This window comes from Lathyrus oleraceus, chromosome 6 (genome assembly GCF_024323335.1).
Source record: "Lathyrus oleraceus cultivar Zhongwan6 chromosome 6, CAAS_Psat_ZW6_1.0, whole genome shotgun sequence".
NCBI classification, from domain to species: domain Eukaryota; kingdom Viridiplantae; phylum Streptophyta; class Magnoliopsida; order Fabales; family Fabaceae; genus Lathyrus; species Lathyrus oleraceus.
Window position 1 is genome coordinate 476,665,712 of NC_066584.1, and position 14,907 is coordinate 476,680,618.

The 14,907-nt window shown below is 36.3% G+C and overlaps 1 protein-coding gene across 3 annotated transcripts; it reads left to right on the top strand.

Annotated features, from left to right (window-relative positions):
* Window positions 1–1,703: 1,703 nt before the first annotated feature.
* On the top strand, window positions 1,704–13,049 carry LOC127095155 (DExH-box ATP-dependent RNA helicase DExH5, mitochondrial). 3 transcript variants are annotated; one of them, XM_051033885.1, is made up of 19 exons: window positions 1,704–2,246; window positions 2,349–2,503; window positions 2,615–2,702; window positions 3,214–3,447; window positions 4,093–4,188; window positions 5,881–6,069; window positions 6,187–6,346; window positions 6,427–6,557; window positions 7,541–7,708; window positions 7,797–8,069; window positions 8,311–8,606; window positions 9,291–9,489; window positions 9,635–9,704; window positions 9,793–9,941; window positions 10,091–10,396; window positions 11,423–11,482; window positions 11,612–11,764; window positions 11,890–12,000; window positions 12,134–13,049. In XM_051033885.1, the coding sequence occupies exons 1-19, from the start codon at window positions 1,947–1,949 to the stop codon at window positions 12,593–12,595; spliced, it is 3,600 nt and encodes a 1,199-aa protein (XP_050889842.1). In that variant the 5' UTR covers window positions 1,704–1,946; the 3' UTR covers window positions 12,596–13,049. The 3 variants fall into 3 exon arrangements, with proteins under 3 accessions (XP_050889842.1, XP_050889843.1, XP_050889844.1); XM_051033886.1 differs by having other exon boundaries at window positions 8,311–8,505; window positions 9,286–9,489; XM_051033887.1 differs by lacking the exon at window positions 1,704–2,246 and having other exon boundaries at window positions 3,240–3,447.
* Window positions 13,050–14,907: the final 1,858 nt, after the last annotated feature.

The window sequence follows — 14,907 nt, forward strand, 5'->3', positions numbered from 1 at the left end:
TCTGAGGTAAACCACATCCACATAATGGGTACTATTATCCACAAATATGGACGTGCAAACTAAGTACACGAGGTACGACCTTAATGCACATGCTCTATGATACATAAGTTATTCATCATCACCCCTAACCTGCAATATTGCAACCAGGTGGTGTGCATACCTGCTTTCCAAGAATCCAAATCTTGCATGAGCCCCTATGACGTCTTCAACCTCCTTTAGGGCACCCGTCGTCCCAACTCCCAAATACATCACCATCATCTCTTATGCATCAACTATATTAATCTTAGAGTGATATAATAATCTTCCCCCTGATCAAAAGATGCATTAGGCATGACAATTCACCCAGTGTGATGAACATCTCACCATGCAAAAAATGAAAAGACAATGTCTCAGAGTGCTATCTCTCAACGAACGCTATAAGCATAACATGATTAATAGTAGTATAACCGATCATGCATAAATCTCCCAGCCCAAATAACTTCATGACATTGTGAAACCATTGCTCCTTAGACTGATGCAACCTCACAATCTTCTGACCATGGTTGATGCATTTTAAAGCATCATGATATTGAAGAAAAATAAACCATTGTCAGAATATTCAAATATTATAACACATGTGTTTCAAAGAATAAATACAACTAAATTTTACCTCTTTGTCCCTCACATGTCTGACAACATGGTTTGCATATAGAGGTAGCAACGATAAGTCGTACAAGCCTCCTCCAAACTCCTCAAGAACGTCTGTATCGACAGTTGATGCATCAACCTGGACTAGCGGGGCTTCCGAGGCACTAGGAGGTGACGCTTGCCTCTTCCGAGAAAACAAAGTCGAAGATGCGCGAGCCCTAGAAGTTAATGCATCCACATCAAATGAACTCGCATCGACCAATGATCGCGAGGGTAAGACTTTTTCCGTGCGAACCGATGCATGTTGGGATACTATGCCAAACCTCAATCGATATTGGTTGTCAGATATGTTACCTATAATTAAATCAGACTAGCTAGACAAAATAGAAGTAATTAAACCCATATGAAACACATTGAAAATCAAACCAAATAATACAAACAAACAAAATACAGAAATGCACTTTAATATTTATAAAAAATCAAATTTTGAACAAATACAGAAGTGCATTTATGTATTTATCCGCAACTCAGAAAAAACGCAAATGGCAGAAATGCATGGAAACTAAAATGCTCAAAACACACCGCTCATCTAAACTACCTATCAAACACATTGCTCAATTATACTACCTATATGTTGATGTATATTACACAACCTAATGCTCAATTTCTACAAATGTATAGAAAATCAAATATGAAGAATTTGGATTCAAAAACTTACTAAATGTGAGTTTGATGTTGAACACTTCAATCGATTCGAGGTTGAAAGCATAAACTTAGAAGTGAATTGAGAGATTTTGAGATAGTTTCAAAGTTTGAGACAATATGCTAAAAATGGGGAAGGAGTAGGATCTCATATTTTTTTGATTAAAAACTCGTTCAACCGTGCACTTTCGTAAATAATAAGGATATGAATTTTCGTATTAATTTTTTTTATCAAAAATAAAAGTCTAACTCACTTACAAATAACCTAAATATGGATTAGTTTACGTCCAAAAATGTATTTTTAAATTTTTTAAAGCATTTTTGGTTTTTTAATAGTGTATTTATGGTGAGAGAAGTAATAAAAAGAATGAAGACTTATTCATAAGAATTGATTTTCTTTTCCATATTCATCTTCTCCTCGAAAAACCATATACAGACGTGGTAGTGTCCGGAGTGACGTGGCGTCAACGTTAGTAGTAAATGCACGCTCCATCATGAGCGTGAAAGAGAGATCTCACCACCATCGTTCATCATCTCCTTTTTACTGACACACACACACGCACAGAGAAGTGATAGAACCATCACAAAATCAAAAATACGACGCCGTTTAACCTTCTATGCTTCCCGCTCCTTCCATTCCCAAAACCCTAAAACCTTCATTTCATCTTCCATTTCTCGCCATGAAGGACCGCCCCTCGCTGTCCTCCCATGGCGCTATCTACGTTCCTCCGCACCACCGTCTCCGCTCCGTCATCACCTCCGCTAACTCCCCCACTCCAGTTTCCGCCAAGCTCCGCGAAAATCTCACAACCATACCTACTACTATTCAAACCACCTTATCAGATAACAAGACGAATTCGCGGTTTGTTTCTGCTTACGACGACGTCGTTTCCGAAGTTGAAGTTCCTTCACTACCGGTGAGTTTACTTAAACTGTTTCCTTTTATATTAGTAGTGGTATTTGAGTTGGATGTTTAATTTTCTCTGTTGATTTTGCCTGGTTCGAAATTTGGTGTGCAGAGTGGTTTCCCCAATGATATCATGCAGGAGTGGAAACCAAAATTTACAATGCTCTTGAATGATGAGAGTAAGCAAGAGTTGATTTCAAGGGAGAAAAAAGATAGGCGTGATTTTGATGAAATATCAGTTTTGGCTAGTAGAATGGGCTTGTATAGGTTTGTTTTCTATTCTCTGGTTTGAATAATACTAATGTGTTTGAATTTGAATCACAAGTATTGTTTGGTATGGTCTTTATTGCTCAATTCAATTGCACTTGTTTATGGCAGCCATATGTATTCAAAGGTTGCTGTCTTCAGTAAGGTGCCACTTCCTAACTATAGATATGATTTGGACGAAAGGAAGCCTCAGAGGGAGGTATATATCTTACTATGTGGTTTGTTCTCTACTTTCTCGTTTTCTATTATTTTAGACATTATACAAAATTTAGGCTATGTTTAGATTGATGGAACATAACGAAACAGAGCAGAATGGAACATACCAGAATGGAATATAGATCCCACTCTATTCTATTGTTTGGCTATTTTAAAAAAAATATCACATTCCATTGCATGCATCTCAAATTGGATGAAACAAAAAATGAGGGTTTGGATGGAAAGGAATCGAATGAACATTCTATTCTATCCATTATTTACAAATACAAACAATGGAATCTCATTATTTACCATTCCGTTCCGTTACATTCCATCAATCCAAACACACCACCCTTAAATGCTCTTCCTTTTTACTTCCCCCTTTATATTATTCTTCTGTTTGAATGCATGTGAAGCATGATGAATTTTTGATGTAATTTCATAACAAATCTCATTGATATAATAAATTTACCACTCACACAACACACCTTAGTAAAGCTTTCAGTAATTGATAGGTGAGCATGCCTATCACTGTGTTCAGGCGGGTTGGTGCACATTTTGAGGAATACCTTAGTCAAAAGCCCAGGATAAACAAAAGCTTTTCAGATTTGTCAAGCAGTGATGGCAGTCTTGGTACAGATGAAGGGCTTTTTGAACAGCCTGAGCCGCCATCATCCAGTAAGGCTGTTGTGGAGAAAATTCTCTGGCAGAGAAGCTTACAAATGCGAGATGTGCAACAAGCTTGGCAGGTTACTTTAACTTGGATATAAAATTCTGTCATGTCTTCGTTGTTCAGTATTGTGATATAGTTCATGTGCACTTTTAATTTTTTTTACATTTCGGAGTCAAAAGATGTCGATATTAACTTCATTGCAATATAGTAATTTATATTCCATGTAAGATGTTACACGAGGTGTTGCAGCGTTTTATTGAGGGAAAAAGAAAAGTTAAGGTCTTTACATTTTATGAATAATCTTCTGTTTTCTTTGAACTTTCGTTTTGAGGGTTGCGATATGGAAGATGGCTATTGTGTTCATGCCGAACTTATCTATTAATTAATAGGTTAAAAGAAAAAGTTTGGATGGTTCATTTTCATGGCCGAACATTATGGCGGAAGTTGATCCATGTAGCCGACTCCGCTTAGTGGGATAAGGCTTGGTTGTTGCTGTTGTGGTTCTTTTTCATGGTCATTAGTCATTGTTATTTGCTGTTAAGATCGCAAGTTAGATAGTGGGTCAGACGATTTTATGACCTTACTACCACTGGGCTGTTCAACTCACAAGATCTCACGCGACCCTTAAAATTTCATTTTTCTTGGCCAAGTTAACACTTCAGAAACCCTTTAGACAACAAAATAGCGTGAATGTTCTTGACATCTTACCTTTTCATTTCAGGAGTCATCTGAAGGAAAAAGAATGCTAGAATTTCGAAGCAATCTCCCCGCTTATAATGAGAAAGAAGCAATATTATCGGTCATATCAAAGAATCAGGTTTGTTGAATAATTGTATAAGATGTTTCATTAGGGCTATTAATTTTATGGATTCAGCCTCTGTGATTTATTAACTGCATTATATGTGGAGTTGTGTATCATCAAAACTATTTCTATAACATGTTCATGCTAGTCTTATGATAGCGGTGTTGAAATGTTGACCAATTTTGACTGGCTTACACACGGAAGATCAGTTGTGAGGTGTTTCAGAGGATAAATTCAATGCTTTTATGCAAACTGAAAATTGTATTGTGAAATTTACAAGACCTGAAAAAAAGAAATTGGAGTTTTGGTGGTCGAAATGTTTAAACAAACAATATTAGGTAAATATAGACTCTATCCTTTTATTGGAGAATGAATGGTTTAAGTATGTTGGTGGTATGGTTGTTTGTTGCTGCTGCTGCTGCAGTGGTCATTAAAAAGGGGGTTGTTTTTGTAGGTTGAGGTTGGCTATTAAGAGAATTGCATCAACGTTACATGATTATAAATATCAGGAATACGATTTGAATTTATTATTCTGTCCAGAAGATAAAAAAATCTATTAGATCAATTGCTCTAGTGCACTGATCTAGTTATTGTTTATCAGACACATAAGAGGTAATGCGAGTGCACTGCTCTAGTTATTGTTTATCAGACACATAAGTGGTAATGCGAGTGCACTGCTCTAGTTATTCTTTATCAGACACATGTGGTAATGCGAGTCATGTAACTATGTCATATAAGCCATTGTTCCTTTGTCCTGTTGTGAAGCAATTGTTGCCCATCATGTTGCTGCTGGTCGAGTTATCAATTTCATCATTGCTGTTGACAGAGGGGCTGATGGTTTCTAGTATCTTAAACTCGGTTCCTTCTTTTTCTTTTTAATGAGCTATCATTCTACAATTGATTATTACAGGTTGTAGGTTTCCGGGTAAGGAATTAGATTGATTTATGGAAACAGAATGGTTGGAAATGTTGGTTTTTTATTTTTTGAGGGAAATGACTCTGAGGACTGTGGCTGGCTGAGTGGAAAGAAGGGCGTGAAGTGTGGTGGTCGGCGCCATTATAAGTGTTGAAGGAGGAAACTGGGTAGTTAAGGTTTGGAAGTAGAGAGGAAGATGATGACATGACATTACACTTTTAGTAATTTTTTTGCCACATTTTAATCTTTTCAAGATGAATTTGGGCTTGTGGCAACGCTGACATGACATTCTCATCTGTACGTAACAAACAAGACAAGGAAATATGTCAGCGAGTCAAGGACAAAAAGTCCATATTCTAAAACAATGAGGGATGGAAATGGTAATAAATACTCTGGGGCTAAAACAAAAGTCACTGTATTTAAAGGGACTAAAAACCTATTTAGTCTCTTGGAATGAAACAGTTGTCCTTGGCAGAAATCACGGGATCCTTAAGACCCTTGGAATCATACATAATATTTTCAGCTTTTATTTGACCACTGATATGACATTCTTTTGCTGAGCTACTGATGTTTTATTGAGACAATAAATGCGTTTATTAATAATAAATAAATAAAAATGTAGTATGCATCTTGTTTCATTACTGTGTTATCCTATACTTGATTTGTATATGTTGGCTGGTTGCGGCCAAATATATATTTAAAAGTAGTTCTTAGTCTTAATTTCAATTTTCATTTTTTGTTAATTGACATTTTTAATTCAATTGTCAATTGCTAAAAGACATATTTTGCAGGTAGTCATCATTTCAGGCGAAACAGGTTGTGGCAAGACAACACAAATTCCTCAATTTATTTTAGAGTCTGAGATAGAATCAATTCATGGAGCTGCTTGTAATATTATATGCACACAGCCAAGACGCATTTCAGCCATGTCTGTTTCAGAAAGGGTTGCTTTTGAGAGAGGGGAGAAATTGGGTGAATCTGTGAGTTTGTCTGCCAATAACAATTACTTTCAATATACTATCCCCTCTAATTACTGTTATATGAGAGTTCAAGTATTTCACTATTGGTGGCTCACAGACACTCTTTTCTTTTGAAAGGTTGGATATAAAGTTCGACTGGAGGGAATGAAAGGGAGAGATACCCATCTTCTCTTTTGCACCACAGGCATCTTATTAAGAAGATTACTGGCTGATAGAAACCTTAAAGGTGTAACTCATGTTATTGTCGATGAAATTCATGAACGTGGGATGAATGAAGGTTGAACTCTGAATTTGATCGAATCTTAACTTTCAGAAGATTTCTTCTGAATATTACTGATCTTGCATTTTTTATAACAGATTTTTTGCTTATTGTCCTTAAAGAACTCCTTCCCCGTCGGCCCGAACTCAAACTGATTTTGATGAGTGCTACCCTAGATGCAGAGCTCTTCTCTTCATATTTTAATGGGGCTCCAGTAGTGAATATATCGGTGTGTTTCAAAAACTAAATGATAGTCCTTGTTTATGTGGTAATGTGGGTTGTTGCAGGATTGGTTAGTCTGATAGATTCTGTAGTGAACTAGTTCATAACTGGTTTTGTCATGCCAAACATACTATTGATCGAAAAATTGCTCTTAGAAATATTGAATTGGCCATTATGATTGGTGAACTGTATGAGTGGCCGACTAGCCTGTGAACCAATCCAATGTTTTAAGTTGGAAATTGAGTGAATCGTTAATTTAGTCCCACAAATTGTAGAGGTTAAGCAGTTTGGTCCCAATTCCAAAGTAATCCTTGAATGGAAAATCCTACCATGTTAGTCCTTTTTGAGTCATTCAATTGAGTCTTGAAATTGTCTCTAAAAGGGTTCAATGTGATTGAGAATTTTCAATTTCAGGAATCATTGATAATGTATTTCAGTACACTACTTTTTATGGCAAGTACACCGATCTCCACAGTGATTGTGTTTCAACAATCAACTACTACAAAATCGTTGCTAATTGGATGTGGTAACAAGATATTTTGGGTTTTTTAATTGATTGAAACAAAATAACAAGAATGAAACTACTGTATTTTTGGGGTTTGGCTTTAAAAACACTGTTTAAACAATATAATAAAATGGGATGATATGGAGGAACTGGGTAAATGGGTTTGTTGAGAGTTCCACATTGATGTGATATGACATCAAAATGTATTTATAAGTAGAAGATATTTCTTACCTTACAAGCTGGTTTTGTGAGTTGAGTTAGGTCTATCCAAATCATAAGAGGGTTCAACCTAGGTATAATGTCATCATAGAAGGAAATGAAATTTGCTCAAGGATTCATGTTTCCAAGCAGTTTCTATTTCAGTTTTTTTAATTATTACCTTGGGATAGATATTTTAATATTTGGTGATGAAAGGCTAATACTTTGGTGCCAAGAAATATAAGCTTTCCTTTTTCTTGTTTCGGCTGATGTGCTCATTGATATAGGGCTTTACACACCCTGTTAGAACTCTCTTTTTGGAGAGCATTCTTGAAACGACGGGCTATCGATTGACTCCTTCTAATCAAATTGATGATTATGGCCAAGAGAGGTTGTGGAAAATGAACAAACAGGCCCCAAGAAAGAGGAAAAGTCAAATTGCTTCTGCCGTGGAGGTATGCAAGAAATTATGAACTGCAGTTGCTTCAGTGCATGTTTAGTATTTTTCTTAAATTACGTTCATTTTTTGAAAAATGTGACCAGGATGCAATTAGATCTGCTGATTTCAAAGATTACAGCCTTCAGACACAGGAGTCTTTGTCATGTTGGAATCCAGACTGTATTGGTTTTAGTCTCATAGAATATATCCTGTGCAATATTTGTGAGGATGAAAGGCCTGGCGCTGTTTTGGTTTTCATGACTGGGTGGGATGATATCAGCTCTCTGAAAGAGAAGCTCCAAGCACATACTGTCTTGGGAGATCCAAACCGTGTTTTGTTGCTTACGTGTCATGGCTCAATGGCTAGTTCAGAGCAAGTAATCTTCTGCCTGTTGACTACTGAATGTTAGTGTTTGCGCTGTTACCTAACCTAGACACTTGTTTAGCAACAAAGTTTGCAAAATCTTATGTTTGAAATAAAAAGCATGATCATATCCTATACCAAAGTGTTTTCTGGAAACTACCTTTAACAATATGTTACATGTAGAGTGAAGTATGTGATTGAACGTCCTACTTACACCCAATATTTATATAAATTGTACATTATTGGATATGCAGAAAGAAATATTTGAAGAGCCTGAAGATGGAGTGAGAAAAATAGTGCTAGCAACAAATATTGCTGAAACGAGTATCACAATAGATGATGTTGTTTTTGTTCTGGACTGTGGAAAAGCAAAAGAAACATCATATGATGCACTGAATAATGCGCCTTGTTTGCATCCTACATGGATCTCTAAGGCTTCTGCTCATCAAGTAATGTTATACTTTTGTTGTGTATCTGGCATTCACTTTTATAATATGTTCAATTTACAATGTTGCCGAGCATCGTTTTCTATGCTGCCAATCATGTATACGTAAGTATGTATATTAGTTTCCTTTTTGCAATTATTTTTCCTAGTTCATATCAGTTTAGTTTGGCAGAATACTATGGACTCTTGACTATTGGAACCATTTTTACAGTTTCGTCGGTTTGAATTTAACAATGCATAATTTGCATGATAAAGCAGTTGTCAGAATATAAAATAATATCTTGCTAATGTTAGAACTTAGAATATCTTGGTTTATCTCTAAGGATCAGTTTTCAATCTTAGCGTATCTTAGATTATCTCGTAGGACTCAGATGAAGTTTTTTGGCCTTCCCTAGAAGACTTATAATTAGTACTAATAACTAATATCCAAGTCCTCCATTGCATATGAGTCAAATAAACCACAATCATATAAGTTCATTTAGAGGTTCCATGCTATTCACTTGACTTTATTGGTACAAATACAATGTCATATTATACCATTATTTACAAATTGAAGAGGCTAAGAACAGTTTGAATGCTTTTTTAGTTTGAGGGAGGGGGTTGACATTGATTACATGCCCAGGTTTAGTGCGTTGTGTGAGTGAAGGTATTCAAATAGAAATTAACATTTTGCTCTCTAGGCTTTGGGTTTAGGGGGCATTTGTGTGTGAGTATGAATCATGAAACTGTTGGACGTTAAACATTACTAATGTTATCCTTTTTTCCCCCAAATCCTTTTTTCTAGAGAAGAGGAAGAGCTGGCCGTGTTCAACCTGGAGAGTGTTACCATCTCTATCCTAGATGTGTATATGATGGTTTTGCAGAGTATCAATTGCCAGAAATTTTGAGAACACCTTTGCAGTCTCTCTGTTTACAAATCAAAAGTCTAAGACTTGGAAGTATATCTGACTTCTTGTCTAGGGCTTTGCAGTCTCCTGAGATACTCGCGGTAATTATGCAGTTGATTTATTCTGTAAAACTCCATCAAATCATGCATTCCTTTATTTTTAATTAGATAAGTTGTTTATTCATATATTTTGTTGATTGTTTTTATATAAATTGCACCTCATTTTTATTTTAATATTTATTCATAGGTACAAAATGCAGTTGAATATCTAAAAATAATTGGGGCTTTGGACGTGAATGAGAATCTGACAATTCTAGGTAGGTACCTTACTTAGTAATGGAAAGTTTGGCTTATTAGTTTGCCCTCAAAATGATGAAAACTTGTGCTTGGTTTTCCAATTGACAGGACACTATTTGACAAAGCTTCCTATGGAACCCAAACTTGGCAAGATGCTTCTATTAGGTGCTATCCTCAATTGCCTGGATCCCATATTAACTGTTGTTGCTGGTCTTAGTGTGAGAGATCCTTTTCTAACACCACTGGATAAAAAAGATGTAAGCTGCTCCTGTTTTCGATGATTGACTAATGACTGAAGCAAATATATATGTCTCAGTTCCTTATTTCTTCCCCCTATTCCCCTGTTCCCTCTTATCCTCATTGTGAACTTGGTTTCATTATTTGAGTTCAAAGATCTTCATCGCAGCTTGCCGAGGCGGCAAAATCTCAATTCTCTGGTGCATACAGTGACCACCTAGCACTTGTGCGCGCTTATGAGGGTTGGAAAGTTGCTGAGATAGACCTGGGTGGATATGAATATTGTTGGAAAAACTTTCTTTCATTCCAATCCATGAAATCTATTGATGCTCTTCGGAGGGAGTTCAAAGGCATGCTTACAGATATTGGATTAGTTGATAGCAACACAACAAGCTGTAACACATGGAGCTATGATGTGAATCTTATCCGGGCAGTTATTTGCTATGGTCTATATCCTGGAATTTGTTCTGTGCTGGTATGCCTTTTTATGCCTTTTTATATGACACGTCTACTAATATAAACGCCATTCCCTTAATCAGTACTGAATGTAGATTAGACCCAAAAGGAACAAATGCCCCTTCAAACCTTCTCCTTTTTTCACCATGGCATCCATTTTAACATATGCACAAGCACAACATCTTTTCCGCATTGCCTCCTTCCTTTATGGTCTAAATATATTTGTTAAAGCCGGATTTTGTTTTCCTCATAACTAAAGCTCTGCAAGTCTTTGATTTGAAGGGCAACTAATTATCTAATGACTTTATGAGGCTTCTTTTTTCTAGTTTTATTGTAATAATTTTTGTAGGATAATTATTATACGTGGACTTGAACCGGTGACATCCACCACTGGGTAAACCCACGGCCTTTCAAGCCCTGATTGATAAAAAAATGTAAATTAATTTTAACAAGATCTTTTTATCTTTTTTTCACATACTCTTGGAAGTTCTGGCATCACATGTTTGGCTGTAGATGTTAAGAGTCCCACATTGGATGGAATTCGGTTTGAACATAAGTTTATAATCGAGTGCAGTCTTCATCTCACAATCCGGTTTTGAATGGTTGAGTTAGATTCAACCCAAATTTTAAGATCGTATTAAAACCTGGACATAAATTTATAATTGGAAGCGATCATCACCTTACAAGCAGGTTCTGTAGGGTTAACATAGACCCAACCCAAATTCTATGTAGAAAATTTTCAACATTTTGTATTTCCAAATTTTCCTACTTGATTATATGAAGAGAATTAACTAAATTAAAAATAATTAGTGTTTTACTATAAGCTCTGATACATGATAACTTTTTAGATTCAAAATAATTATGAAAGTCATCATGATTTAAACCTACTGTTGATCATCACACTCATTAAACTGTTATTTGTCACTGTTTTCCGAGAAATATTGTACTGTTTGGAGTTGTGCAATGTGTTAATTTAGTATATAGTGTAATTAGCTTATTCTTATGTTTTGAGACTGAAATAAGTAAGATGTAATTTCATTTGCAGCATAATGAGAAGTCATTCACTTTGAAAACAATGGAGGATGGTCAAGTGCTCTTATATTCGGTTAGTTTAATAAATATGATTGCTGCTGGTTATGAAACTCTTGACATATTCAAACTCGAGTTTTTGATGCTGTCTTTTGATTCTTTTTTTGTCTTCCTTTTTAAATGCATGTCCTTTCGATTTGCCTAGAACTCGGTTAATGCCCGGGAAACTAAAATTCCATATCCGTGGTTAGTTTTTAATGAGAAGATAAAAGTGAACTCAGTTTTTCTCCGTGACTCAACAGCCGTGTCTGATTCAGTAGTGCTTTTGTTTGGTGGAAGCTTATCAAAAGGAGATGCTGTAAGTACCCTGTGATTTTTTATTGGTTCTAATGTGTAATCTATCTTCTATAAAATGTTATATATTCAAATTGAAGCCAAAGTTTTAATTGTATTATGGTTTACTGAATCCAATTTTTCTATCAGGATAATCACATAAAAATGTTAGGAGGATATCTGGAGTTTTTCATGGAACCTACTGTTGCTGATATGCATCAGAGTATAAGGAGAGAACTTGATGACTTCATTCAAAGCAAAGTAGGTGCTCATGCTCAGACCAGCTTTTCCTTGATATTTGAAATTTGAATAGTTAGTGCCTTTTCTATTGAGAAATTTATAGTGATGGTATGAACAATAATTTTAATTTACATTGCTGTGTTGTGCCTAACAGCTACTTTCTCCAACAATGAGCATACACTCGCATCATAACCTCCTATCCGCGGTACGGTGTCTGATTTCCAACGACTCATGTGAAGGCAGATTTGTATTTGGTCGCCAGGTCCTTAAACCATCAATGAAATCCGTGATCCCCTCACAGCCAGCATCATTGGTTTCAAGGACAGAGAGTGGACCTGGGGGTGATAATTCTAAGAGTCAGCTCCAAACTTTGCTTACAAGAGCAGGATATGCTGCACCTGTCTACAAGACTAAACAGTTGAAGAACAACCAGTTTCGATCTTCAGTTGACTTAAATGGAGTGGAGATAATGGGTCAACCTTGTAGCAATAAAAAGAGTGCAGAAAAAGATGCTGCAGCTGAAGCACTGCAATGGTTAATGGGCAAGCAAGCTGGCTGTGAATATATCGATCACATGTCGATGTTGCTGAAAAAAAGTAAGAAGGATCACAATTAAGTAATCAACTATATCGAGCCTAATGCCAAGGTAAAGGAACACCAAGCAGGTTTGGCTGTGGCATTTTGGATCTCTGCATTTTTCTCATGAAAACAGGGAAAGCCCGAACACAGGATCACACCGGTTCAATTGGAAGTTGGAAGATTATCTGTGAATATGAAGCAAGGAATTGTCAATCAAAGCTTGAAGATGTTTGTCAAGAAAATACTTGGTTAGCTGGTTAGCGGTAGGGTCATTTTGCAACAGGACTCTGGAGAACGCGACATAGTCCATGGCGTTCATTCATGGGGTGATGTGCATATTCAGCGGAAATAATGCCTAACTAATAGTTCTAACAGCTTATCCCATTGATTTTTTGTATAGTAACTGTTTTGACATCCTATGTTGAATCTCCTGGGATTTCGTTGTTTGAGAGCAAAATGGCATTGAAAATGAAGGTAACAATTCTTCATAATTTGGAAACCTACATACATAATTTGTATTCGGTGACACTTTGTGTTGCATTAGGGTCTGTGAACCAGGGCAGGGGAGGGAAGGAAAGGGATTTTAATAAAAGGGAGGGGAGGGGAGGGGAGGTAATTTAATTAAGCAAATGTTTGGTTCAAAAGAGGGGGAGGGAGAAGGGGGTGGGAATGGATTTTAGATCTAATTTATTTTTTTACCCGTAAAATATTATAACATTAATAAATTTTTTTAAAAATAATATTCACAAAAAAAAGAAATTTATCAATTAATAAACAACATAGATAACCAAATATAAAATATTTAATATCTAAATAATTTAAAATATACTAAAATAAAAAATATTGAAAATTGTCATAAAATCACATTATATGATTGATAATATGATCCATTTTATCGATCTTAATGATCCATTTTATTCTATAAAATATTTATAAAATTAAATTCTAAATAAAATATAATTCATACTACAATTATTTATTAGAATTTTTTATTAAAATAACCTTGATTTCAATTTTTTTTTCAATCTACCCCACTTTTAAGAGGAGACGCCAATTCAATTGGCATCTCCTCTTAAACTTAGAGAGGAGGCGCCAATTGACGCCTATGTGTAAAGGTTAAAGGGAGGCGCCAATTGGATTGACACCTCTTTGTATTTTATGATTTTTTTCTAAAAATAGTCTACATGATACATAAAGTCGAAATCGGACCAACTCATATTAATATTAATTTCCGTTTACACAAAAAAGACTAATGTTGATTATCGGGATCACCTAATCGACTTTGGTCCCAAATCCCCTAGCTACTCGAACCTGTAACCCTAACCCACGTTTATGATTCACCCCAGGTGTTTGAGCATCTGAGGGTCAAAAAACATCACTATCAACGGCAGGAGATTGCCTGTTGAGATAGACAGGCAAATCAGTGTAGTCTTGTGTATGCATCGAAGGTGTACCCCCATAGCTGAGTTCATGATCCATGTCAGAGTAGTTGGGTTGTGTTTGACTTGTTGGTGGGCGACCTGGACGATTGAAGGGAGACATTGGTGTGAATGATGCGTCGAGGAAATATTGGAAAGATTGTTGTGGTGTTTGGTAGAGATATGGTTGTTAAAGGTTTCGATTTTAAGATGTTTGGGCTTCTTGGCTATGGTAGGAGGATGAACGGTTGTTGTCAAATGATCGTTGAGTGTTTTGGCTAAATCGGCTTTGGTAGGGTGATATGTTGGGTGCGAAGCGATGTTGGGCCTCTGGTTGATGATCTAGTTGTTGGTGGTGGTACAGGGTATCCTCTTTGTATTGTGGTTGAGTGTATGACATGTTAGGGTTGTACGTTTGTGTGTTTATGGAACAAAAAGTTTGACGGATAGGGGGTTGTGTGTAGCCGGTCTGACAATGTTGTTAGGGGTTAGATGTTGAGGCGTCTGATGTGTAAGTTTCGTGGCGTGGGTCGTATAGGTACATATCCTCGACGATGAACTCAAAACCAACCGATTTGTACTAAGCCATATAAGTACGACTTGATTTTTCGTGGTCAGTTAAGACATGGTCATGGCGGTGCTTCTATTTGCGACACTCAGATTTAGCGAAACTTTGCCATGGGTTGAAGTTCCATTGGTCGTTAACTTTGCATAAATGCCATTCTCCTAGATTTACTAGGGGATCTGGGATGTGTTAAAGCATACCGAACTACAATTTCACACGATCACTGTTGTGCATCTCCACAGTGATGAATCTTATGATCCGTGTGCATGCAGTCCATACGACTGCGTCTTCTTCGTTGATTTCATGATCATGATCCAAATTTAGGTATGGACGCCAAATAAACTGAAATGTGAACGTATGTTAGAT